This window comes from Scyliorhinus torazame, chromosome 17, assembly GCF_047496885.1.
Source record: "Scyliorhinus torazame isolate Kashiwa2021f chromosome 17, sScyTor2.1, whole genome shotgun sequence".
Taxonomy (NCBI): Eukaryota; Metazoa; Chordata; class Chondrichthyes; order Carcharhiniformes; family Scyliorhinidae; genus Scyliorhinus; species Scyliorhinus torazame.
In genome coordinates, this window is record NC_092723.1 from 160,045,028 (window position 1) to 160,072,123 (window position 27,096).

Below are 27,096 nucleotides of genomic sequence, written 5' to 3' on the forward strand. Positions count from 1 at the left end.
CTACAATGCGGGTCCTACAGACCAATCTCCCTCCTCAATGTAGATGCCAAGGTCTTGGCCAAGGTAATGGCAATGAGAATAGAGGAATGTGTCCCGGGGGTGGTTCATGAGGACCAAACTGGGTTTGTGAAGGGGAGACAGCTGAACACGAACATACGGAGGTTGTTAGGGGTAATGATGATGGCCCCACCAGAAGGTGAAACGGAGATAGTAGTGGCGATGGATGCCGAGAAAGCATTTGATAGAGTGGAGTGGGATTATCTGTGGGAGGTGTTGAGGAGATTTGGGTTCGGAGAGGGGTATGTTAGATGGGTGCAGCTGTTGTATAGGGCCCCAGTGGCGAGTGTGGTCACGAATGGACGGGGATCGGCATATTTTCGGCTCCATAGAGGGACAAGGCAGGGATGTCCTCTGTCCCCATTACTGTTTGCACTGGCGATTGAGCCCCTGGCGATAGCGCTGAGAGGTTCCAAGGGATGGAGGGGAATACTTAGGGGAGGAGAAGAACACCGGGTATCTTTATATGCGGATGATCTGCTACTATATGTGGCGGATCCAGCGGAGGGGATGCCAGAAATAATGCGGCTACTTGGGGAGTTTGGGGATTTTTCAGGGTATAAATTGAACATGGGAAAGAGTGAGCTGTTTGTGGTGCATCCAGGGGAGCAGAGTAGAGAAATAGAAGACCTACCGTTGAGGAAGGTAACAAGAGACTTTCGTTACCTGGGGATCCAGATAGCTAAGAATTGGGGCACATTGCACAGGCTAAATTTGACGCGGTTGGTGGAACAGATGGAGGAAGATTTCAAGAGATGGGATATGGTAGCATTGTCAATGGCAGGGAGGGTGCAGGCAGTTAAGATGGTGGTCCTCCCGAGATTCCTTTTTGTGTTTCAGTGTCTCCCGGTGGTGATCACGAAGGCTTTTTTCAAAAGGATAGAAAAGAGTATCATGGGTTTTGTTTGGGCCGGGAAGACTCCGAGAGTGAGGAAGGGATTCTTACAGCGTAGTAGGGATAGGGGGGGCTGGCACTACCGAGCCTAAGTGAGTATTATTGGGCCGCTAATATTTCAATGGTGAGTAAGTGGATGGGAGAGGAGGAAGGAGCGGCGTGGAAGAGATTAGAGAGGGCGTCCTGTAGGGGGACCAGCCTGCAGGCTATGGTGACAGCCCCATTGCCGTTCTCACCAAGGAACTATACCACGAGTCCAGTGGTGGTAGCTACACTGAAGATTTGGGGACAGTGGAGACGACATAGGGGAAAGACCGGAGCACTGGGGGGGTCCCCGATAAGAAACAACCATAGGTTTGCCCCGGGGGAATGGATGGGGGATATGGAATGTGGCAAAGAGCAGGTATAACGCAATTGAAAGATCTATTTGTGGATGGGAAGTTTGCGAGTCTGGGAGCGCTGACCGAGAAATATGGGTTGCCCCAAGGGAATGCATTCAGGTACATGCAATTGAGGGCTTTTGCGAGGCAGCAGGTGAGGGAATTCCCGCAGCTCCCGACACAAGAGGTGCAGGACAGAGTCATCTCAAAGAAATGGGTGGGGGACGGTCAGGTGTCGGATATATATAGGGAAATGAGAGACGAAGGGGAGACTATGATGGACGAACTAAAAGGGAAATGGGAAGAAGAGCTAGGGGAGGAGATTGAGGAGGGGTTGTGGGCAGATGCCCTAAACAGGGTAAACTCGTCGTCCTCGTGCGCCAGGCTAAGCCTGATTCAGTTTAAGGTATTACACAGGGCACATATGACTGGAACACGGCTCAGTAAATTTTTTGGGGTGGAGGATAGGTGTGCGAGGTGCTCGAGAAGCCCAGCGAATCATACCCATATGTTTTGGTCATGCCCGGCACTACAGGGGTTTTGGATGGGGGTGACAAAGGTGCTTTCGAAAGTAGTAGGAGTCCGGGTCGAACCAAGCTGGGGGTTGGCTATATTTGGGGTTGCACAAGAGCCGGGAGTGCAGGAGGCGAAAGAGGCCGATGTTTTGGCCTTTGCGTCCCTAGTAGCCCGGCGCAGAATATTGCTAATGTGGAAAGAAGCCAAGCCCCCGGGGGTGGAGACCTGGATAAATGATATGGCGGGGTTCATAAAGTTAGAGCGGATTAAGTTCGTCCTAAGGGGGTCGGCTCAAGGGTTTACTAGGCGGTGGCAACCGTTCGTCGAATATCTTGCGGAAAGATAGATAGGAGAGAACAAAGAAGGCAGCAGCGGCGGCCCAGGACTTGGGGGGGGGGGGGGGGGGGGGGGAGGGATGGGGGGGATGGGGGGGGGTGTGGCCTGAGACAAGGCAGTTGCCAATTAGGGCTAGTTTTTATTTTTTGTTATTTAATATTTATTTATTTGTTGTTGTTTTTGTTTAAATTTAAAAAAGGTCATTATTATCTGTATTGTTACAATGTTGTGTAAAGGATGCACAATGTACTGTGTTGGTTGACCAAAAATTTTCAATAAAATATTATTTTAAAAAAAAACACTGCTGCCTCACAGTGCCAGGGACCCAGATTCAAATCTGGCCTTGGGTGGAGTTTGCACGTTCTCCCCATGTCTGTGTTGGTTTCCTCAGTGCTCCGGATTCCACCACAGTCCAAAGATGTGCAGGTTAGGTGGGGTTATGGGATTACGGGAATAGGGGGCGGGATTCACCCAGCCCCACGCCATGCTGGAGAAGCCCCACGAACGGGCTATGCCGCCCCGACGCTGGCACGCAATTCTCTGCAGTGCGGAGAATCGGCGCCATTGGCACCGGCGTGGTTGGCGTGGTGCCTGTTGCGGGCCGCTCTACGCGGCCGGCCTGCCGATTCTCCGGCCCGGCCGTAGGAAAAGAGCCGAGTCCCGCAGGTGCTGTTCTAACCTGCTCTGAGCTGGCGGGTCCTCGGCGTGTAAGGCTCGGGTGGCGGCCTGTGGGGAGGATGGGGGGTCCGACCCCGGGGGGGCCTCCGATGTGGTCTGGCCTGCGATCGGGCCCCACCGATCGGCGGGCCAGCCTCTGTGGCTGGGGGCCTCCTTTCCTACTCGCCGGCCCCTGTAGCCCTGCACCTTGTTGCGTCGGGGCTGGCGCGTTGAAGGAGGCCGCTGCGCATGTCCTCATTGGTGTCGGTGCTACTGCGCATGCGCGGATCCCCCGGCGCCCAGTTCGCGCCGGGATCTGCAGCTGGAGCGGCACGAACCGCTCCAGCGCCGTGCTGGCTCCTTGTATGGGCCAGAATTAAACGTGGGAGTGGCCCATTCACGCTGTCATAAAACGCGACGGTGTTTACAACGGCGTGGACACTCTGCCACGGGATTGGAGAATCCCGCCCAGGGTGAGGGAATGGGCCTGGGAAGGTTGTTCTTTCAGAGGATTGGTGCAGACTTGATGGGCCAAAAAGCCTCCTTCTGCATTGTAGGAATTCTATGGTTTATACCTCAAAAGTAAAATGGCGGTAAAATGATGTCCTGGGAGATTGTGAAAGGTGCTATCTAAATTCAAACATTTTAATAGTATAGGAAGCCCTTCTGGCAGTGGCAATAAAGCAGTTGGCAAAAAAAGTTGTGATAATTCGCTTTAACTGTATTTTAAAGGAGCCTTGGTTTGACGGAAATGCATTTTGTCAAGTCTTTGTTTGATGAGTTTAATTTAAACTATGATATAATTAGCATGGTCGTGGGAAGGGGGGTGTTGAAAACGTTTCTTGGCAATCAAGTTCCATTAACGTGCTGCCAACAGTGTATGTGACTTGGGGCAGCAGTAATAGTACGCAATGCAGGATCTTCTGGCACAGGTTTTTAGATGTGAAGTGTAACTCAACAGCACTGGAGGCAGTTTTGTTTTTTGCTGGGTTGCCTCAGATTAATGTCCCTCCAATGTCAGACACAGGTTGACTGTGGGAAGGTGTGTACGTGCAGTGCTGTGCTGTGGAGCACACTTGCCGAAGCCAAGCCCTCGGTGGGCGGGTCAGCAGCCACGTGAGCGGGGAGGGGCCATCTGGATGTCTTCCATGCTTCCTCCCCACCCCCAGTCAGCCTGCAAGCAGACCCGCATTGACAGTAGGCGTTCAGGTATGTGGGATTTAATAAAATGCTCAGTCGCTTGCCTGCGCCGTATTTGCTTATCAGATTGCAAGTCGCGGTAAGTGGTTGTCCTTTTCGAGTCTGCAGCCACGTTGACGGCCGCTTTTGTATCAATTTATTATTTGCGGTTTTTTTTGTCGATTGCAGCTGCCTTTGGGAGCTGTGTATTAAGCGAGGATATTACATGTACGCAATCCAGCGTGCAACGCGTAAACAGCTTTGGGTATTATCTCTGTCTGCTATGTCTATGCAGAGATAATCTCTGGGTATTAGCTATGCAAAAGAACATGATATGCAAACTCACAGTTTCTTTGCACAGGCCGATAGTACCACTGATGCAAAATTTTATTTAAAAAATAGGAAGTATAGAAATATTTCAAACGGGCAGCAATCTTTGACGGCGTTTAAATACTGTTGCCAATGTTAAAATCAGGGATGGTACTTGTCACTTGTGTGTAAGTATGATATTACAAATACTTTTGCAGTCTGTTTTTATGTTGCGTTTCAATACTAGTTACTAGTTATGCAGGGGGATTTAGTTTGCCAAAATGAAGTTGAGAGTAGCCTCGATTCAGCTCCTTTGGGACGGCAGTGTGGTTGTAAACAGGTTACCTCATTCCAATAGTCAGTATAAAACTAGAGCGTGTGCACACAAAACTGGTAACCTCGCAGGGAGGGTGGCAAGTAGATTTCCCACCGCCCAAGCTCTGACGAAGATTCACACAGACTCGAAAGGTTATTTCTATTCTCTCTTCACAGATGCTGTCAGATTTGCTGATATTGTCCAACATTTTCTGTTTCTGTGCCAAAGAGATGTACTTATCTGGAATACAGTGTTTTTGATTAACTCCAGTGAGAAAGGAGTTGCTGACATTTGCCTATTTCATCTATATTATTCAATTATGAAGTGACTATTCGATACTTTTTTAAAGAAAATATTTTATTGAGGCATTTATAATTTAAACATTTTAACATTCTAAACAATAGAACGGTCCATCACACGCAAAAACCCCATAATAACATACCCAACTTCCCCCCCACCCTAACTCCTAGCTACCCATTTATTAGATTCCCTGCCCTTATTCTTCATTTCCATGCCTCCCCCCTCCCATAAGACCATAAGACATAGGAGCGGAAGTAAGGCCATTCGGCCCATCGAGTCCACTCCGCCATTCAATCATGGCTGATTTCAACTCCATTTACCCGCTCTCTCTCCATAGCCCTTAATTCCTCGAGAAATCAAGAATTTATCAACTTCTGTCTTAAAGACACTCAATGTCCCGGCCTCCACCGCCCTCTGTGGCAATGAATTCCACAGACCCACCACTCTCTGGCTGAAGAAATTTCTCCTCATCTCTGTTCTAAAGTGACTCCCTTTTATTCTAAGGCTGTGCCCCCGGGTCCTAGTCTCCCCTGCTAATGGAAACAACTTCCCTACATCCACCCTATCTAAGCCGTTCATTATCTTGTAAGTTTCTATTAGATCTCCCCTCAACCCCTGAATATAATCCCAGGATCCTCAGACGTTCATCGTATGTTAGGCCTACCATTCCTGGGATCATCCGTGTGAATCTCTGCTGGACCCGCTCCAGTGCCAGTATGTCCTTCCTGAGGTGTGGGGCCCAAAATTGCTCACAGTATTCTAAATGGGGCCTAACTAATGCTTTATAAAGCTTCAGAAGTACATCCCTGCTTTTATATTCCAAGCCTCTTGAGATGAATGACAACATTGCATTTGCTTTCTTAATTACGGACTCAACCTGCAAGTTTACCTTTAGAGAATCCTGGACTAGGACTCCCAAGTCCCTTTGCACGTCAGCATTATGAATTTTGTCACCGTTTAGAAAATAGTCCATGCCTCTATTCTTTTTTCCAAAGTGCAAGACCTCGCACTTGCCCACGTTGAATTTCATCAGCCATTTCTTGGACCACTCTCCTAAACTGTCTAAATCTTTCTGCAGCCTCCCCACCTCCTCCACCTATCTTTGTATCATCGGCAAACTTAGCCAGAATGCCCCCAGTACCGTCATCTAGATCGTTAATATATAAAGAGAACAGCTGTGGCCCCAATACTGAACCCTGCGGGACACCACTCGTCACCGGTTGCCATTCCGAAAAAGAACCTTTTATCCCAACTCTCTGCCTTCTGCCTGACAGCCAATCGTCAATCCATGTTAGTACCTTGCCTCGAATACCATGGGCCCTTATTTTACTCAGCAGTCTCCCGTGAGGCACCTTATCAAAGGCCTTTTGGAAGTCAAGATAGATAACATCCATTGGCTCTCCTTGGTCTAACCTATTTGTTATCTCTTCAAAGAACTCTAACAGGTTTGTCAGGCATGACCTCCCCTTACTAAATCCATGCTGACTTGTCCTAATCTGACCCTGCACTTCCAAGAATTTAGAAATCTCATCCTTAACAATGGATTCTAGAATCTTGCCAACAACCGAGGTTAGGCTAATTGGCCTATAATTTTCCATCTTTTTCCTTGTTCCCTTCTTGAACAGGGGGGTTACAACAGCGATTTTCCAATCCTCTGGGACTTTCCCGGACTCCAGTGACTTTTCAAAGATCATAACTAACGCCTCCACTATTTCTTCAGCTATCTCCTTTAGAACTCTAGGATGGAGTCCATCTGGGCCCGGAGATTTATCAATTTTTAGACCTCTTAGTTTCTCTAGCACTTTCTCCTTTGTGATGGCTACCATATTCAACTCTGCCCCCTGACTCTCCGGAATTGGTGGGATATTACTCATGTCTACTACTGTGAAGACTGACGCAAAGTACTTATTTAGTTCCTCAGCTATTTCCTTGTCTCCCATCACAAAATTACCAGCGTCATTTTGGAGTGGCCCAATGTCAACTTTTGCCTCCCGTTTGTTTTTAATGTATTTAAAGAAACTTTTACTATCATTCCTAATGTTATTGGCTAGCCTACCTTCATATTTGATCCTCTCTTTCCTTATTTCTCTCTTTGTTATCCTCTGTTTGTTTTTGTAGCCTTCCCAATCTTTTGACTTCCCTCCCCTGCCTGCTGACGGTCAGTTTTCCTTAAAGAAGTCAATGAACGGCTGCCACCTCCGAGCAAACCCCTGTATTAAACCCCTTAAGGCGAAGTTAATCTTCTCTAGCCGAAGAAACCCTGACATGTCACTGACCCACACCCCCGACTTTGGAGGCTCCGAGTCCCTCCATCCCAGTAAAATCCGTAACCGGGCCACCAGGGAGGCAAAGGCCAAAACTCCGACACTCCAAATATTGCCACCTCTGAACTCGGAGTCACCCTCCCCTCCAGTACCTCTGTCGTGACATCTGAGAATCTCTGCCAAAATCCCCTCGGCTTCGGACAAGCCCAAAACACCTCCTCCACCTGTCCCCCACCTCCTCAAAAAACCTACTCATCCGGGCCACAGTCAAATGAGCCCTGTTGACCACTTTGAACTGGATCAGGTTGAGCCTGGCACATGATGAGGATGCATTGACTCTCCTCAGGGCCTTCTCCCATAGCCCGACTTCCACCTTCCTGATTGGGACCCCCCCACCCCCCATCAGTTCCTTCTATATTTCCGAAATCCTTCCCATCCCAACCCCTGTTCTAGACATCACCTTATCCTGTAGTCCCCTTGGAGGGAGGAGAGGGAAGCCTGGAACTTGCCTCCGGCCAAAATGTGAGTATTCAATACTAAAGGCAACTAAGTTGTTGTCTGGCTTCTGTTGCATTGACCAATATCCTTGGAGAATTTTGAAGTTAATGTTGCAGGAACATCTGTTGATGAGTTAACCCCAGGGCCTGAATGTATATATCCTCACGTGCTGAGGGAAATCCGAAATAAATTGTATTCCTGTAACAACTTTCATTACCTCAAAGCCCTCAAAGTTGTTTGCAGCCCTAACTGTGTAAGCTGCAGCAGCCAGTTTACATATAGCTAAATCCCACAAACGTCCATCATATAATTAACTAAATAATCTGTTTTTGATAAAGGTGGTTGAGGGATAAATGGTGATCAAGCCATGGGGGAGGGGGGTGCTCCTGCTCAAATGATGACATACAATCTTTAACATCCACCTGAGAGGGTACATGGGATCTTATGAAGGACACTGCCTCGGAAGGAAGAGCACTCAGTCTGCACTGTAGTGTCGGTTTAGATTACATGCTCAATCACTGGAGTGGGGCTTGAACACAACTTCCTGACTGCAGTAAGAGTGCTACTGTTGAAGCATTCCTGACTCCCCCGCTTTTTGGAACAGCACCATGGAGACAATTTGTGAGGTACTGTATCCTGTCATAAGAGAATAGCTGGTTCCAATAATGTTCTAGACTATGGGAAATAGGCAAACATAGTGCCAATATACTTTTGAGGTGGGACAGATATAATGCAGGAAACAATAGACCTTTTCACTAACAGGTAAAATAATGAATTTTATTATCAGAACATGCAAATTGGCTTTACTTGACCAGAGGATCTGGAGAACTGCTTCACAACATAAGTGATATTTCAGGTTCTGCTGGCCACATACTGTCTATACTGTGTTGGAGAGGTAGGCCTGAGCCTTTTTGTAAGAAACCCTACACAAGCTCCAAATGTCAAGAACAAAAAATGCACTTTTAGTAAACTATATAATGTTTGTGTTTTGATGTAGTGCATCAGCAAAGCACGCAGAGTTGACTTTCAATTCCTGATTCATGGAGCTCCTAGTTACCTTGGATTGTCTACAGATGGGTCACAAAGTGCTAGGAGAGGATGTGATTTGACTTGGTTGTGATTCCCCACAAAGGCACTGCCTGTCCACTCTCTCACCGCCAGACTTATGTGAAGAATGGGAACATAGGTGGTATACTAAGCAGCACTAAATGCTTGTGAAACTACCCCAGTAAGTGGCAGTGCCTTCAGTAGGAGACTAATCTTTAAAAATATTTTTTTTTAGCAATGACTTTAGGGGACGAGGTAAGACAATTGTAATGGGGTGGGGTTGGGGAGTAAGGTTTGCAAAGAGGGATGAGAATAAAAATATAAATTTATGTCTTGCTAAATTTGCTGGCATGATATTGAGGTTGAGGGACTTCATTTCTGTGGAGAGACAGTAGAAGCTAGAATTGTTCTTTGAACAGAGAAGATTGTGGGGAATAGTAATGTTGATGTTTAAAATCAAGGTTTTGATAGATTAGATAGTTCCATCCTGTTTACAGTGGCAGGAGGGTCAGTAACCAGATGTAAGGTGATTGGCAAAAGAAGAGGGAAGACAAATATTTTTTAAAAATCCAGCAAGTTAGTGAAATCTGGAATACACAGCATTAGAGGGTTATGGAAATAGGTCCAGTGGTAACTTTCAAAAGGGGAATGAATGTTGCAGTACAGCTACAAGACTGGCCTCTACCTGACATGGTGGAAATTGTCTTGTACACAAACAGCAGGATATATCCAATCCAGCCAATTGTTGCGCGATTAATCTTCTCTTGATCATCAGCAAAGTAATAGAAAGTGTAATTGACAGTGCTATCAAGCAACACCTAGTCAGCAATAACCTGTTCATTGATGCTTAGTTTAGGTTCCGCCAGGGGAATTTGGCTGTAGATCTGATTATAGCTTGGTTCAAACATGGACAATAGAGCTGAATCCCAGAGCTGAGGTGAGAAGTGGCAATTGGCTGATTGTGGTATCGGGGAGGGTGAACGACTCCCTACTGGTTGTGAGTCATAACTAGGACTAAGGAAGATGGTTGTGGTTGATGGAGACCAAACAAGTGAACCCTAGGACATCACTGCAGGATTTGCTCAGATTAGTGTCCGAGGCCCAACCAACTTTAGCTGCTCCATCGATGCCCTTTCCTCCATCATAATGTCAGGAGTGGAGATGTTCACTGATTGCACAATGTTCGGCACCATTTGCCACTCCTCAGGGACTGAATCAGTCTGCGCCTGCATGCAGCAAGACCTGGAAAACGTTCAGGCTTGGGCTGACATGTGGCAAGTAACATTTGCACCACACAAGTGCCTTACAATGATGAAGAAGGAAACTAACCATCTGAAAATGAAATGAAATGTATAATAGATGAACTCCATACCATCCAGGTTAAAGCAACCCCTCTATCACCCCATCCACTACCATAAACATTCACTTCCTCCAACAATGTTGCACAGTAGCAACTTCGTCATACCACATTGCACTCTAGCAACTTCGTCATACCACCTTCGACAGCACAGTGATCAGCTCTGTTGCTTCACAGCGCCAGGGTCCCAGGTTTGATTCCCGGCTTGGGTCACTGTCTGTGCGGAGTCTGCACATTCTCCCCATGTCTGCGTGGGTTTCCTCCGGGTGCTCCGGTTTAGTCCCACAAGTCCTGAAAGACATGCTGTTTGGTAGCTTGGACATTCTAAATTCTCCCTCCTGTGTACCCGAACAGGTGCCGGAATGTGGCGACTTGGGGCGTTTCACAGTAACTTCATTGCAGTGTTAACGTAAACCTACTTGTGACAAAGATTATTTAAAAAAATAAATTTATAGAGTACCCAGTTCATTTTTTCCAATTAAGGGGCAATTTAGCGTGGCCAATCCACCTAGCCTGCACATCTTTGGGTTGTGGGGGCGAAACCCACGCAAACACAGGGAGAATGTCCAAACTCCACACAGATACAAAGACTATTATTAGGCAGCACCGTCTAAACTCATGATCTCTACCGTCTGGAAAAACAAGGGCAGCAGATGCATGTGAACATCACTACCTGCAAATTCCCCTCCAAGTCATACAGCATCCTGATATCGGAATGTATTGTTCCTTTCGCTGGGTCAAAATCCTGGAACGTGCTTCCTAACAGCATTGTGGATGAACCTGCACCACATGGACTGCAGCGGTTAAAGAAGGCAATGCACCACCACCGTCTCAAGGGCAATTAGGGATGGACAACAAATGTTGACCTAGCCAATGATACGCACATCCCTTCAACAATTTAAAAAAATAATACATGAAATGAAATGAAATGAATGAAAATCACTTCTTGACACAAATAGGCTTTAGTGTGATTACTGCGCATGTAGACATTGTTGCTGACACTTCACTGCTCATGTACCGAGAACAAGGTTTGCAACAAAGCACTGAGTAAAGTTCTGTGAACTGCTTTGACAAGTACTTTTTATTTAATGTTCATTGAAAATTTGGCATCTAGCCGCTGTATAAAATACATTAGATTAATATATAACGGGCTGGATTCTCTGTTTGGGAGACTGTGTTCCCACCGGAACTGAATAACGTGCAATCCACGTTCCTGTTGGGGGTGCTATTTGTTCCAAAATTCTGGACAGGCAAATGGGTCAGCACTCTGCCAGTGTGAATCGGAAGCAATTCCCATCCCGGCAGGCGGTGTAGCCGCTGGGGCCGGAATCCATGCTAAAGAGCCTGACAGGCTGGAGCTGCTTATAATAGCTCCGCTCACCATGCAAGATGGCTCAGAGAAGACCCTACCCCGATATCCGAAGTTTGAAGTGGACCCACTGCCCGATGTCAAAGAGGAGAGGAGGGACACTCTCTTCCCCAGGTTAGGCCACAGACTCGAGTCCAGTTTCCTGAGCAGTGCCTGGGAGGAGGTGGAAGAGGCAGTCAGTGCTGCAAACCTCATCAGGAGGAGACAGCTCATAATCCTGACGGGTGGTTGTCACTGTTCTGAGAGGGCCAGTGTGCCAGGGAGGGTTCCAAAGGCCACGGTGCTGGTGTCCTTTGGTTGGGATGAGCTCTGCTAATCCCCTGCGTCCTCTGAAGGGGGGCTGTGCTTCTGAGGAGTGCACTGAGGAATGGCAGCACCTGGTGGGCCAGTGATTGAGCTTGGCCACGCCCATCCCTTTAATGATGATTCTGGAGAATGAGAGTTTTCAGAGGGGCGGCCTATGGACTCGCATCACCAAAGGCTCTCTGAGCATTTACAAGACACAGTGAGCAGTGTGAACAGCCAGGAGTCTGTAAGTAGCACCGAGGAGTGCTTGTAAATCACATAGTGCAGGAATGGTGTTCTGAGGCAGGCCATCCCGATCCTGAGGGGGGGCACCTAGAGTCCACAGACTTGACATCAAGTTGTCGTCATCATGTCTACCACCACCCTCACCCTCCTGGGCCCAAGCAGCCACCGGCCAGTAAACCGACAAGCGTTGATAGTTTTTATAACCTCTCAACAGCCATGGTGCCCAGGCCCCGCTTGTAAATACTTGCACCAATTTGCACATGCGTGACGTCCGCCTGAGAGTACGTCACAGAGGGCCGGAGCATGCAGTGTCCAATCTGCTAATGAGATTTCAATCCATGTAATTGACGGTTTTGCATAGGCTCACCGACGTGGGGTGTGAACTTCACTTAGCGCTGCCAGCATGGCATCGGAATCAGCGCTGGGCACAAATCGCAATTCTTGCTGCCGGTGGCAGGAGTGGAGAGTTCAGCCCAATTATATCTAAAAATTGAAGATCAGTCTTGTGACCCACCCTTATTAACGTGGTTTCCTTTGAAATTTGATTTTTGTTTGGCCATCCATTTCTCAGGAACACATTGCGTGTTAAATGAGGGAGAGAAGACATTTAAAGGTTTTGGGGTAGTGCAGTGGGCCTAATTAAATAGCTATCAAAGTCACAGCACTGAGGACCCGGTTTCGATCCCATGTTTACATAGTTCTCACCCCCACAACCAAAGATGTGCAGGGTAGGTGAATTAGCCACACAAAATTGCCCCTGAATTGGAAAAAAAGAATTGGGTACTCTAAATTTTTAAAAAATAGCTATCTAAGAACCAGCACAGGTGGATGGGCCAAATGGTGTCGCCTTTGGTATGATTCTTTGGTCAAATGGTGTCCCCTTTGGTATGATTCTTTGGTCAAATGGTGTCCCCTTTGGTATGATTCTTTGGTCAAATGGTGTCCTCTTTAGTTTGATTCTAAGAAATAAATTATATTTTAAACGTAAAGATTTTCATAGATGAGTGTCTTTTGTGTAAAATCTGATGCTTTGGGAATGATTTTGTTACCGTGCTGTGGAAATATTACGGTCAAGCTCTGGAAATCACTTAGTTTGTAGCATTTGTGGAGCAGCTGGCTTACATTCTAAATACATACGTGTACCCAGTCTCTCATGCGCCGCTTGTCAGTTTAATTTGGTTAGTCTTTTAATGTGCTTGATAACACCACTGTCTGCTGATCATTCCCAGGGCTAGTTGAAACATTGTGTCCAGGAAGTGGCTTCAAGAAACATCTTTAAAGTTTACTTACAGCAGCTGAGTGCTGCATTCTGTAATGCGATGCTCCAGAAACTGAATATGTGCTCTCTGCTTGGGACACTTCCATGTTGCAGCATCATTAGGTTCTTAATGTACTTTAGCGATTTATAGCTCCACCTCTTTACTTCCTCAGTCACGTATGGAGGCGTGTGCCAGCTGTCACCCAACCTCACTGGTTTCAGTTAACAATTTTTGATTATTCAGCAATCTGAACTGCCCTGCCCTTCTGGGAGGAGTAGAGAGCTGCAGGCGAGGGAAGGTAAAAATAAAGGAATATTCAGAGGAAGGGGTGTTTGTTACATTAACAGATGGATCTGGAATTAACTTAATGCAAACTTTAAACAAAATATACAAACACTCACTGAAACTTTTAAGGAAAATTATCGCACTTAACAGTGTACTTTCTAGTTAAGTCCTGGTATGAAGCAAAATCGACTATGTCGCAAACAAATGCTCAGACAAACTGTTTACTTTTTAACAGGTGAACCTACTTTGCGAAACAGAGCCCTAGGACTGGGAATATTAACATCTTAAGCATGGCAGAGGACGAACTGATCTTTGCCATAGAAGGAGTTGGCGATGGAAATAGAGACTCCAGAGAGGAAAGTGACGATGATGATGAGCATTACCTTATTTGCTCCATTACGGATTATGATGACCTTAATAAACCAAGTACGATCTGCAACCACAATTTTATGAAGAACAAATTTTGTGAAACCTCCAGCTCCCCAAGAAAGTCTTTTAATGCTAAGGTATGGCCTGTTGATTCCTTATTTTTGTTTTTTTTTCTCTTCGCCCTTAACTGGTACATTGTACGCACGATTACTAACAAACATTACTTGTGGTATTAAACAGCACTTACTGCAATCAATGAGAGCCTTCTTTGAGCATTTGCAACGGTTTATACCACGGTAAACAACCATGCTGTAACCTGCAAGGCTACACACCAGGTGCTGGAAAGTGGGATTAAAACAAGCTGCTAGTTTTTTCTCTTTCCTGGTTGGTGCAGACCTGAAGGGCTGAATGGTCTCTTTCTACGCCGTATCTTATTGATGGTTCTATGCTTTCATTTAAAACAGTGTGTTTTAGTGACATAGCTTTTGCAAATTATTTCTCTAAAACCCAGCATTTATTGTATCCACCACACATGATGGTCACTTTGCCTCCTTTCGATTACCGAGGTTAGAGAACGTTCATTTCATGAGCCTGATATCCAGGTTTAGATGTTTAGCCTGCCAGTAATTGGGGGAGACAGTGACATGGTGGTAATGTCACTGGACCAGTAGGAGGACTGGACTAGGCTAATGCTTTGGGGATTCGGGTTTAAATCGCACTCTGGTAGTTGGCGGAATTTAAATTCAGTAAAAATTTGGAATATAAAGCTAGTTTCATAGAACATAGAACATAGAAAATACAGCACAGAACAGGCCCTTCAGCCCACGATGTTGTGCCAAACCTTTGTCCTAGATTAATCATAGATTATCGTTGAATTTACAGTGCAGAAGGAGGCCATTCGGCCCCCTGAGTCTGCACTGGCTCTTGGAAAGAGCACCCCACCCAAACTCAACACCTCCACCCAACACCAAGGGCAATTTTGGACACTAAGGGCAATTTATCATGGCCAATCCACCTACCCTGCACATCTTTGGACTGTGGGAGGAAACCGGAGCACCCGGAGGAAACCCGCGCAGACACGGGGAGGACGTGCAGACTCCGCACAGACAGTGACCCAAGCCGGAATCGAACCTGGGACCCTGGAGCTGTGAAGCAATTGTGCTATCCACAATGCTACCGTGCTGCCCTACCGTGTTATCAGTCATGATAATCATGGCAACTATTGTTGCAAAAATCCATCTTGTTCACTAAGTCCTTTTAGGGAAGGAAATCTGCCATCCTCACCAAGACTGAGCAATTCCAGACCCACAGCAAAGCTGTTGACTCTTAACTGCTCTCTGAAATGGCTTAGCAAACCAACCAGTTCAGCCAGTGACGCCCAAACTCCGATCAAGAACAAAAAAAATTGTTTTCTTGTTGGGATTAGTGGGTTTAGTCGTACTGTACCCTTAGTAAGAAATTGCACTCTGGGATATTAAGAAACATTTGGACAAAACGCCTTTGGTTTTGAAAAAGACCCCAACATATTTGAAGTAAATTAGTAAGTTAATAGCAAAAGAATTTCACTATTCAATGGAATGTTAGCTTTTGTTACTAATATCACGCAGTGGGATTTCAACATGTATGCCAGATCAATTTGTTTTGGGCTTGAGGATTTGGCAATGGTGAGGGCAGGGGGGTGAGAATGTGTGCTGTGTGAAAACCACAATATAGTTTTTTAGACTTCTTTGTTTTTAGAAATTAAGCAGTGGGAAGACCCATCTGCTGTTTTAAAATAAAATGCATGAGAATTTTGGATTGTTTCCCTCAAATTGAGCCGTAACTTCTGACCTCCATCATATTAGGGAGTACCCGGGGGAGTGTGTGGGGGGGCATGGGATTTCCCTACCCTCACAGGGTCTCCCTCCCCCACTCTCCCAGCTAGTGCTGAAGAAAGGGACTAGGGCCTCGTTGCATCCAACAGAGTGGCATTTGATGCTGGATCCTGGGGATGCGCTGTACTGCCCGGATCTCTCCCGGCCTGAGTTGGAAAGTCAGCCAAGATAGCATTGAAAAATATTTGACTACGGCACTGAGGACCTAGGTTCGATCCCGGCCCCCGGTCACTGTCCGTGTGGAGTTTGCACATTCTCCCCATGTCTGCATGGGTCTCACCCCCACAACCCAAAGATGTGCAGGATAGGTGGATCGGCCACACTAAATTTCCCCTTAATTGGAAAAGAATAATTGGGTACTCTAGATATATAAGAAAAAAGAAAAATATTTGAGGTAATAAACTAGGAGTGGAGTGATAATCCAATTCTAATTGCCACTCCGAGCAGGTCCATTGTAAACAAAATGAATAAGGATCCATGTTGTCAAATGGGACGTGGTCTTATTTACACATTGAAATAACAGGTTATTTGTAAGAGACTTTTCAATATAATGCATATTTCCTTCAAAAATTTGTTTCCAGCTGTGGTTATTTTAGGGGAAATTAGAACAATGCTTTGTTCTTGCAATAATACCATTCCTTGGGCAGCCCCAATATCTGAATAATGCAATTTTTCTTGAACACTACCAGCACTAGGTCTGCAGACACCTTAATCTCTGCAGCCTTGACACCTATTTTACATCTTGTACATTTCTGCATTAGGGAAGTTTTATTGATGCACCCGTCATGTTTATGTCAGTTGATTGTTGTCTTGGGGATTACGTAAGACTTCTTGTTACCTGTTGTGGTGAGATGAGAAAGACCAAGGTCTGTAAACAAAGAGGAGCCAGTGTTGAAACCACCCAATTTGCCAGAAACATTTTAGAAGATTTTAATCCTAAAATATTAGAATGTTTTTTAATGCAGAAAACATCTATCAGTTGTTTTTACATTTATATTTGTGTTTTTACATATATATTTGTATTTCATTTTTTAATCACCATGAGCTCAGAAAAATAACTTGACAAAAATTATAGCATTTTGTCCAGTATTCATTTCTGTGGTAAAGGATCATTTGAAAATAAGAATAATCTTTTAATGGTATAGGATGGATGAACAAAAGATATGGATGGGGATGTTCTCTCATAATCAGAAACGTAATGAAATATTGAAACAAAATCAGAGATAGCACTGACTAGCGCTGCTTTTGTTTCAAGCAAGAATTGACTGTAATTTTTTTTTTTAGTAAATTATTGTATTTCTAAATTATCTTTCATGTATTCTTCAGAACCACCAGGCCCCTCCTAAGTTTGGCTCATTAACTGACAGAGGTCGGGTAGGTCTTATATCTGTAATCATTTTACTGCGTATTCTGCAGTTACACTGCCCTGCTCCAAACCGTTTTATCTTGTGGTGTACGTTTTCTTGCATGTCCTTGTAAATTTTCTTTAATTACTCATTTAATTCTGCTCTTCATTCCCTCCCTGATTGAATCAAAGACACTTCCCATTCTTTTCCTGCAGCTCAACACTGTAAAGGACCTTTTGCTTCTCTTGAGCCTTTCCTTCCTTTAACCCCAACATTTCTCTCCTCCTTCAAGATTCTGTTTAAAACCTTCCTTTCTAACTAAGTTTTTGTTACCTGTTCTAATATCACCTTATGTGGCTTGGTGAAAATTTTATTTAATACTCTGCGATGTTTTGCTTTGTATAAATACACATTATTATTTTCAAGATTAGATATCCAAACTTGACATCGCCTATCACTGGTTCCTGATTTCACATAGATTGTCAAATAAAAAATTATTGTCTCTTGGTCGTAGCAGCAACTGTTGGCAGCAGTTAAATATTTTTATAAACCCTGTCTGAAGCCAGTGTTTACTGTATGTATTTTGGGTGTGGTAGACGAGCAGGAACTCGAATAGGACTGTATATTTTGTGAGTTTGTTCACACCACAAAGTACAGTTAAGAGATCACATATAGGGATTGAACGTTACAGTGTTGCAGATAGCATGTTAGTGTGAAGGATGTGCTGTACTACTTAATTTGAAATGGTGCCAATGGTACAGAGTATGATTACGATGGCTCCAGAACACAGTTGGAGCCAGCTGGGGCTTCACTTTTAGTCTGCCTGTTTAAAAACAAAATAGATTGACATAACACTGCTGGAAGTGCACAATATTAACTGTCCTCAAAGTGAAATTAGAGATTTTTTAAAAGAACACTGCAGTTGCTACATTCAGTAAATGTGGAGGGGGAAATAAAAGCAAGAGAAAAAAATCTGGAATGTATGAACTCAGTACCCCACCCCACTATTGTGTACAATAAAAGTAGAAAGCACAAGATTGATTTCAGTGGCTTTTTAAAAAAACCCTGAGGTAGCAGCACAGGGTACATTTAGTGTAGTTCTTTGGCTGTTTAATCTCGTTATACATGGGCAGATATACAGTTTCTGTTAACCTTTTCAGTCATGTTTTTGGAGAGCTTATAAAGGTGAAACGGGAGTTTATTACATAGAATTACATAGAACATACAGTGCAGAAGGAGGCCATTCGGCCCATCGAGTCTGCACTGACCCACATTAATCCCTCACTTCCACCTTATCCCCGCAACCCAATAACCCCTCCCAACCCTTATGGACACTACGGGTAATTTATCATGGCCAATCCACCTAACCTGCACGTCTTTGGACTGTGGGAGGAAACCGGAGCACCCGGAGGAAACCCACGCGGACACGGGGAGAACGTGCAAACTCCGCACAGACAGTGACCCAGCGGGGAATCGAACCTGGGACCCTGGCGCTGTGAAGCCACAGTGCTAATCACTTGTGCTACCGTGCTGCCCTGCATCTCTGCAGTGTACACTGCAATGTAGCAACTGCAGTGTTCTTTTAAAAAATCTCTAATTTCACTTTGAGGACAGTTTATCTGAAATGTTACTACGTCACAATGTTTTGCAGCAGGTAATTGAGGAGTCTGATGACCTGTTTCTATCTAGAAACAGTCCTGCATTATTATCCAGTTGGATTGGATTGGATTGGATTGGATTTGTTTATTGTCACGTGTACCGAGGTACAGTGAAAAGTATTTTTCTGCGAGCAGCTCAATAGATCATTAAGTACATGAGAAGAAAAGGGAATAAAAGAAAATACATAATAGGGCAACACAAGGTATACAATGTAACTACAAAAGCACTGGCATCGGATGAAGCATACAGGGTGTAGTGTTAATGAAATCAGTCCATAAGAGGGTCATTTAGGAGTCTGGTGACAGTGGGGAAGAAGCTGTTTTTGAGTCTGTTCGTGCGTGTTCTCAGAATGTTCCTGTGATGTCAAATTAATTCTGTTTATATTGCCAAATGGGTTCTGCAAAGTCAGAGCAACAGTACGTGCAATGGAATCACACTCGTTACTTTACCATGTGGAAGCAGAGACACCCCATTGCTGGAGCGAGACCCATAGAGGTCAGCAGTCTCAGCAGCACACCACTGTGTCATTATGGGTGAGCTGAGAACTCTGTTTAAGCAGAGTAAATTGATGTACCAGCTGGAGGTATGTGCACTGCAACCTACTGAATTGGTGTAAAGGCTTATTGATCTGATCACTGAGCAGAGATGCAGTTGCTATACCACTTGCTGTGGCACTGCTCTCCCTGTGCTGAATCGTGGTACAGAGACTTCAACATAATTTTCCAAATTTGCGACCTCCATCACCTTTGAAGGAGAAGGGCTGGAGATGCATAGGAACATGGCCTAAGTTCTAAATTGGCTATATTGCCATTTCTTCACTTGTCACTTGTCTAAAGCTGTGGAATTCCCTCAAAACAGGACAAGGACTGCAGTGGTTCAAGAAGGTGGCTTCCCACCACTTTCTCAAAAGCAGTTAGGGTTGAACAATAAAGGTTGACATTTCTAGTGAATCAATATCGTGAATGAACTTTTTACATTTTGCACTGGAATTGAGTTAGTTTGATGCATCTACATGCTTATCTGTATCGAGATGCAAGCTTGCTTGTCGGCAACCAGAAACATATGCAAGCATTTAGAAGCTGAGAACAATGGTGAAGGTACAGTGTTAATTTTCACATGTATGCTGACAACATCCAGTTCTACCTCACCACCACCTCTCCGGACTCCTCAGCTGTTGCTGTAATACTAGATTATGTGTTTGACATCCTGTGCTCGATCAGCAGGAATTTCCTGCCATTGAACATTTGGAAGACTAAAGCTATTGGGGTAAATCTGCTGCTCCCATCTGCCGCATAAATCGTTGCAGGCGGAACGGACAACTTCACAGATCATTGAAAAGTTCATTGAGCTCGGGTGGGAATTTTCAGCCCCGGTTTTTTTTTTAGGGGAGGGGGGCTTCGATCGGAAAATCCCATCCATTTTTTTCTCTCTCTCCTCCAAACTCCATTCCTTAGCTACCAACTCTGTTCTTCTCCTTGACAACTGTCTGAGATTAAGCCAGTTTGTTCACAACCTTGGTGTCATATTTGTTTCTAAGATTAGCTTCTGACCTCCTATTCATGCCATTACTAAGACCACCCGTTTCCACCGCTGTAGTATCATCCAACTTCGCCCCTGTTTCTGTTCATCTGGTGCTAAAACCCTAATTCATGACTTTTGTTACTTCCAGATTTGACTATTCCAATACACTCTTGGCTGATTTCCCACAAGCTACCCACCACAAACTCGAGGTCACCCAAATCTCGGGTGCCTGTGTCTTAACTCCATGGCCTCGCCCCTCCCTATCTTTGTAATCTTCACAACTTTCTGATATCTGCACTCCTCTAATTCTAGCCTCTTGTGCATTGCCAGCTATAATTGCTTCATCATTGGTGGTCGTGCCTTTAATTGCCTAGGCCCCAAGCTCTGGAATTCTCTGCCTCTCGACCACACATTCCTCCTTTAAGACACTTTTAAAAACCTTCCTCTTTGACCAGACTTCTGGTCATCTGATCTAATATCTCTTTATGTGGCATGGTGTCATGCTTTGTTTTCTAATTCTCCTGTGAAGCAATTCGGGATGTTTCATTGCATTAACGGTGCTATTTAAATAAATGTTGCTATTGTGAAAGGGCATCAATGCTAATGGGAGAAGATCACAAAAAACCCACACACAATTTCATTTCAAAGCAATCAAAATGCCAACTCTGAGACAGTCCTATGCTATCTGCTGCTCTGACACTCGTTTCCTTTCACCTTCTTTTGTTCCTTCAATTCACATCATCTTTTTCCTGCCAGGCTTCCAGGTTACCCTGATTTTTGTCTGGTTCCAGATCTTCCTCACTCATTCTGTAACACATTGGTAGTACTCTTGCCTCTCAGAAGGTCTTGAGTCCAGAATTTGAGAACCCTAATCTAAACTAGCACTTCAGTTCAGTGCAGTACACTGGGAGTGCAGAGGCACTGCCTTCATAAAAGAAGAATCATAGAAGAATCCCTATAGTGAAGAAGAAAGCCATTTGGCCCATTGAGATTACACCGATCCTCCGAAAGAGCACCCTTCCTAGGCTCGTGCCCCAACCCCTTCTTCGTAACCCCACCTAACCCTTTGGACATTTAAGGGGCAATTTAGCATGGCCAATCCATATAACCTTCACATCTTTGGACTGTGGGAGGAAATCGGAGCACCTGGAGGAAACTCACACAGACATGGAGACATTATACAAACTCAACACAGTCAACCAAGGTCAGGATCGAACCCTGGTCCCTTGTGCTGGGAGGCAGCAGTGCTAGCCATTGTGCCACCGTCTTCTAGGTGAGATGTTAAATTGAGATTCTATCTGTCCTCTCAGCTGGATGGTAAAGACCCGGTGTCACTGTTCATAGAAGAATTGGGGAGTTCTCCCCAGGCTGATATTCAGTCCTCAACAAACATCACTAAAACAGATCATTATCCGGTTATTTATCTTGTTGCTGTTTGAGGGAACTTGCCATATGCAAATTGGCTGCTACATTTCTGACATGATAACAGTGGCTACGCTTCAAAAGTACCTTATTGGCTGTAAAGGTCTTTGTGAAGTTTTGGGGGATGTGTAAAGGGTTACATAAATGTAATTTCCTGCTTTCTCTTCTTTTTTTTCTTTAAGTTGCACTGTTATTAGCCAGAGATGGCCATGTCTTCTCCTGTACTACCTCCCCTGATCGTGTCTTTGCTTCTCTTGCTCTAACTTGATCCATTTTGTATGGTATAACAGCAAAATACTATAGATACTAGAAATACTCAGCAGGCTGGCAGCACATGTGGAGAGAAAAACAGAATTAGCATGTCAGGTTGATGATCCTTTGTCAGAACTGATGAAGGGTATTCGAGGGTTATAGATCTGTAATGTTAACTCGGTTTGCCCACAGATGCTGTTAGACCTGCTGAGTATTTCCAGCATCTTTTGTTTTCTGTGGTTATAGTTCCTTGCCTTGAGGCCTTAGCGGAGCTTGTTTGCTCTTTGGGACATCCTAAAAGCATTCACCCATGCAGCTTCCTTCTTCTATCAAGTTCTCCCAACTTTGAAATCTGTACAACTGTATCTATTTGTTCCATTTGTCTATCTATGGCCCCCAGAGATTTAATTATGTATTGTATTTTTTCCACTGTTTAATATTTCAGATTGGCTGGCTATTTTCCCATGACAGGAGAGGTTGAATAAACTTGGTTTGTTCTCACTGGAACGACGGAGGTTGAGGGGCGACCTGATAGAGGTCTACAATATTATGAGGGGCATAGACAGGGTGGATAGTCAGAGACTTTTTCCCAGGGTAGAGGGGTCAATTACTAGGGGGCATAGGTTTAAGATGCAAGGGGCAAGATTTAGAGGAGATGTACGAGGCAAGTATTTTACACCGAGGGTAATGGGTGCCTGGAACTCGCTGCCGGAGGAGGTGGTGGAAGCAGGGACGATAGTGACATTTAAGGGGCATCTTGACAAATACATGAATAGAGGGATACGGACCCCGGAAGTGTAGAAGATTTTAGTTTGGACGGGCAGCATGGTCGGTGCAGGCTTGGAGGGCCGAAGGGCCTGTTCCTGTGCTGTACTTTCTTTGTTTTTTGTTGACAATAGGGCTTAAAATGTTCAAACAAAGTTTAAATTAAAATTGTTTAGATTTTGCTCCGGGTCACTGTTTGTGTGGACTTTGCATGTTCTCTCCGTGTCTGCATGGGTCTCACCCCCGCAACCCAAAAAATGTGCAGGGTAGGTGGATTGGCCATGCTAAATTGCCCCTTAATTGGGGAAATAAATATTGGGTACTCTAAATTTCTTTAAAAAAAAGAAATTATTTAGAATACAATAGAATAAGCAAAATTTTTCAAAAAATCATAACTGGACAATGTAGTCTTTAGAAGAAATATAAATGCAATCTACAAGTTCAACAATTATAAACTTTAACAACTATCCTTACGGTTGCTATTTGACCTCTTGCAAGTGTATTTAAATGAGCATTTTTGGGTCGATCTGAAGTGCAGCATAGATCAACTCAGAAAATCCAAGTGATCGAGAACATATATTGCTACCATGTCTCGATAAGTGGACAATGTACCACAAAGAGGTCTAACAAACTGTCTCTATATGTGTGGAATTTGCAGAAGCAGGGGCGTCATTCTCCGACCCCCCGCCGGGTCGGAGAATGGCCGTTGGCCGCCGTGAATCCCGCCCCCGCCGAAGTCTCCGCTCCCGGAGATTGGGCGGGGGCGGGAATCAGGCCGCGCCGGTTGGCGGGACCCCCCCGCTGGATTCTCCGGCCCGGATGGGCCGAAGTCCCGCCCAGGAATTGCCTGTCCCGCCGACGTAAATCAAACCTGGTATTTACCGGCGGGACCAGGCGGCGTGGGCGGGCTCCGGGGTCCTGGGGGGGGGGGGGCGCGGGGCGATCTGACCCCGGGGGGTGCCCCCACGGTGGCCTGGCCCGCGATGGGGGCCCAGCGATCTGCGGGCGGGCCTGTGCCGTGGGGGCACTCTTTCCCTTCCGCCTCCGCTACGGCCTCCACCATGGCGGAGGCGGAAGAGACTCTCCCCACTGCGCATGCGCGGGAAACTGACAGCGGCCGCTGACGCCCCCGCGCATGCGCTGGGAAACTGACAGCGGCCGCTGACGCTCCCGCGCATGCACCGCATTTCCGCGCCAGCTGGCGGGGAAACAAACGCCATTTCCGGCAGCTGGCGGGGCGGAAATCCCTCCGGCGTCGGCCTAGCCCCTCAATGTTGGGGCTAGGCCGCCAAAGATGCGGAGCCTTCCGCATCTTTGGGCCGGCGCGATGCCCGTCTGATTGGCGCCGGCTTTGGCGCCAGTCGGCGGACATCCCGCCGTTGGGGGAGAATTTCGCCCCAGCTTTTTCAATTTTGGTGATTGAGATTAAAAGTTTATTGTAATTTGTATATTGTGACCAAAGGGAAGATTAGTAACAGAAAATACTCAAAATACTCTGGTCAGGCAGCATCTGTGGACAGACAAACCGAGTTAATGTTTCATGGTTGAGGAGCTTTCATCAGAATTTTGCTCTTGGCTAGTTACCTGGTGCTGCTTTCTTATTTCTGCTAAAATCAGTTGTGGTGGAAACTTAACATATAAAAGCAAATATTGCACCTAATTGACCATGTGCCTGAATACTCTGCATGAAAACAACACACCAGAAACTTGCTCAAATTGTTGGGTCCTTGTGAAGGGTAGTGCGCTGTTTCTGTTGAAACTTTGCAGTTCTGCATATTTGGAAGAGTTTTTACTCTGGTGCAAATGGCGTGGTAGATTATTGACCTGTCTGTTGTACTTATTTTAATAGCTGGGTGAATGGAATAAATAGTTTGGTGTAACAGACGTGGGGCATTTGAAAAATACAGGTTCCTTTTGCATTGCCCATAATAAATACATGAAGCAAATTCACATCCATTGTACCATTCCATTAATGGTAAAAGTATCTAGATTTTTCTCGTAAAAATTGAAAGAGTTTGTCTCCTTTTCATAAAATACAACAGTGGAAACCAATAAGTGAAAAAAAATCCAAACACTAACCTTTTACTATTTTAACTAATATTGTGCTTTGTAAATTGAATTCTGAAATTCAGTTTGGAACAAGCTGAAATAATATTTTCCTTTCTACACTTAATAATCTTCTCCAATCTCCTTTAGGTTTCTTGTTACACTGCAATCAATTGTGTGTCCATAGAAGAACATAAGAAAAAGGAGCATGATTAGACTATTGTAAACATGTGCCATGATTATTCATGGCTGTGTATTTGCTTTTTAACACCATGCTCTAAGTGGACCTTTGCTCTCCTGTTATAAAATGAGCCCTTGTACCAAGTACCATTGGAGCAACTATCTTGGATGCCATCTGTGGCTTTGATATAGATCACTGGTTTACAAATGCGAAAGTGGTCTAATTAGAATAGCCTATGTAGATTGCTTCTACAAATGAAATGGAGAATTAGCACCAGACCTTTGGTAAAGAAACTTGAATTGTTTTGTCTGTTTCACAGGATGCTTGGAGACACGCATTTGAAAAAGCCAAACACGTACCTGATCCTTGGGCAGAATTCCATCTGGAAGAAATTGAGACTGAGACAGCAACTCGTTACAGGTCTATATTTCTTGTAGCTTTAGTTTCATCATTTGATTCCTTAGAGTCTAAAATATGTGTCTTGGATGTAAAAATAAAATACCTTGTGAGGAACAGAATTTAACACACAGTAAACATAATTCAGAACAGAATTGGGTTCTGTTGAAGTTAAGGATCAACAGGAATCTACCTAAATATTTTTTCTAAATGTGGTACCATTAACCTGTGCCATCAATTCACTGTACTAATATCCATAGCGTTTCTCAACTGCTGTACTGAGATAAAGCCAAAGGGGAAGGAATTTCCTATACAAAGGGCAAAGTCTTTGTTCTTCCTTGGACAAAGTATTTTTTAAAGTAGAGGAGGATTAATGTTGTGGTCTGTTTGAGATCATAAGCAACTCTCCTGAAGTGGTTTGACATCAACCAAACTTAGGGAGTGTTCTCCCTCAATCAGTTGCTTTTCGAAGTCAGACTTTTGTAGACTTAGTCACACTCTTTGTTTGAGAATTGAACCATTTGAGATACTACAGTTGTCCTTAGTGTTTGGCTAGGGAGCAGAAACATCAGGCAGAATTTTCAGTCCATTATCCAGTGAGGTGGGTGAGGCCAGTAACCTACCAGTTCACTATAGGCTATTGCACGAAAAATGATCACTTGGGTCAAAGTACCAGAGCCAACCAGTGGTTGTGAAATTGTACTCCAGAGGGTGGGGGGTGGTGCAGTGGTTAGCACTGCTGCATCTCGGCGCCGAGGACCCGGGTTCGATCCCGGCCCGGGTCACTGTCCATGTGGAGTTTGCACAGCCCCCCTGTGTCTGCATGGTTCAACCCAAGGATGTGTAGGGTAGGTGGATTGGCCACACTAAATTGCTCCTTTAATTGGGAAAAAAAAAAGGAACTGTACTCCAGAATGGGTCATAGCTATTATAAAATCATACAATGTATATGAAGGATATTCAGCTCATTGTACCTGTGCCAGTTCTTTGAAAGAGCTATCTAATTAGACCCACACGCGCTGTTCCTTCCCCTTAACCCTGTAGTTTTTTTTCTTTTCAAGTATTGATCTAATTTTCTTTTTGAAAGTAACTACTGAATCTGCTTCTGCCGCTCTTTCAGGCAGCGCATTCCAAATCATAGCAAATTATTGCCTAATATATTATTTTTCTCCCCCGTCAGACCCTTTTTGCAAATTATTTTTCATCTGTGTCCTCGGGTTACTGACCTTCCTCCCTGCCAGTGGGAACAGATTCTTTATATTTATTTTGTAAAAGCCCTTCATGATTTTGAACAATTCTTTTAGAACTCTCCTTAAACTTCTCTGCTCTAGTAAATCCCCTCCTGCACCGTTCTAAAGTCTTGATGTTTACAGAATAGAAATAAAGCTTTTATGAGAAATTAACTATTTTTCATAAATATTGTGCAATATTTATTTCCTGTTTGGTGTTTTGTATATTTGAAGTTCCTCTGCTGTTTTAAAACCTTGTTTGGTTCTCTTTGTTCTTTGTTCTTTGTTGTTCTTTGCTGATTAAAAACCATGCTGAAAAGTCTAGTGTATGAGAGGGCAACCTTTAAAAAGGAATATTATAAACAAGCATCAGTAACACGAGCTGACTTTTGCAAAGCTACAGTATTGCAGTACGTTCTAGATTTATTATTGAACTTGGCGTCTAGCCAGTTTAATCAAACTTTCAACATCGCAGTTCATG

At 44.8% G+C, this 27,096-nt stretch overlaps 1 protein-coding gene across 7 annotated transcripts in view; it reads left to right on the forward strand.

Moving 5' to 3' along the window:
* The window catches only part of eef2k (eukaryotic elongation factor 2 kinase), an 85,686-nt gene that overhangs the window by 15,594 nt on the left and 42,996 nt on the right, over nt 1-27,096 (forward strand). For 4 of the 7 annotated variants that reach the window (XM_072481478.1, XM_072481480.1, XM_072481483.1 and 1 more), the window contains exons 2-4: nt 13,791-14,061; nt 17,125-17,172; nt 25,310-25,410. In XM_072481478.1, coding sequence (XP_072337579.1) covers nt 13,846-14,061; nt 17,125-17,172; nt 25,310-25,410 — 365 coding nt within the window. In that variant the 5' untranslated portion in view covers nt 13,791-13,845. Of the gene's footprint in view, nt 1-3,959; nt 4,051-4,098; nt 4,121-13,790; nt 14,062-17,124; nt 17,173-25,309; nt 25,411-27,096 lie in introns of those variants that run through there. The other 3 variants (XM_072481479.1, XM_072481482.1, XM_072481485.1) reach the window with 3 other exon arrangements.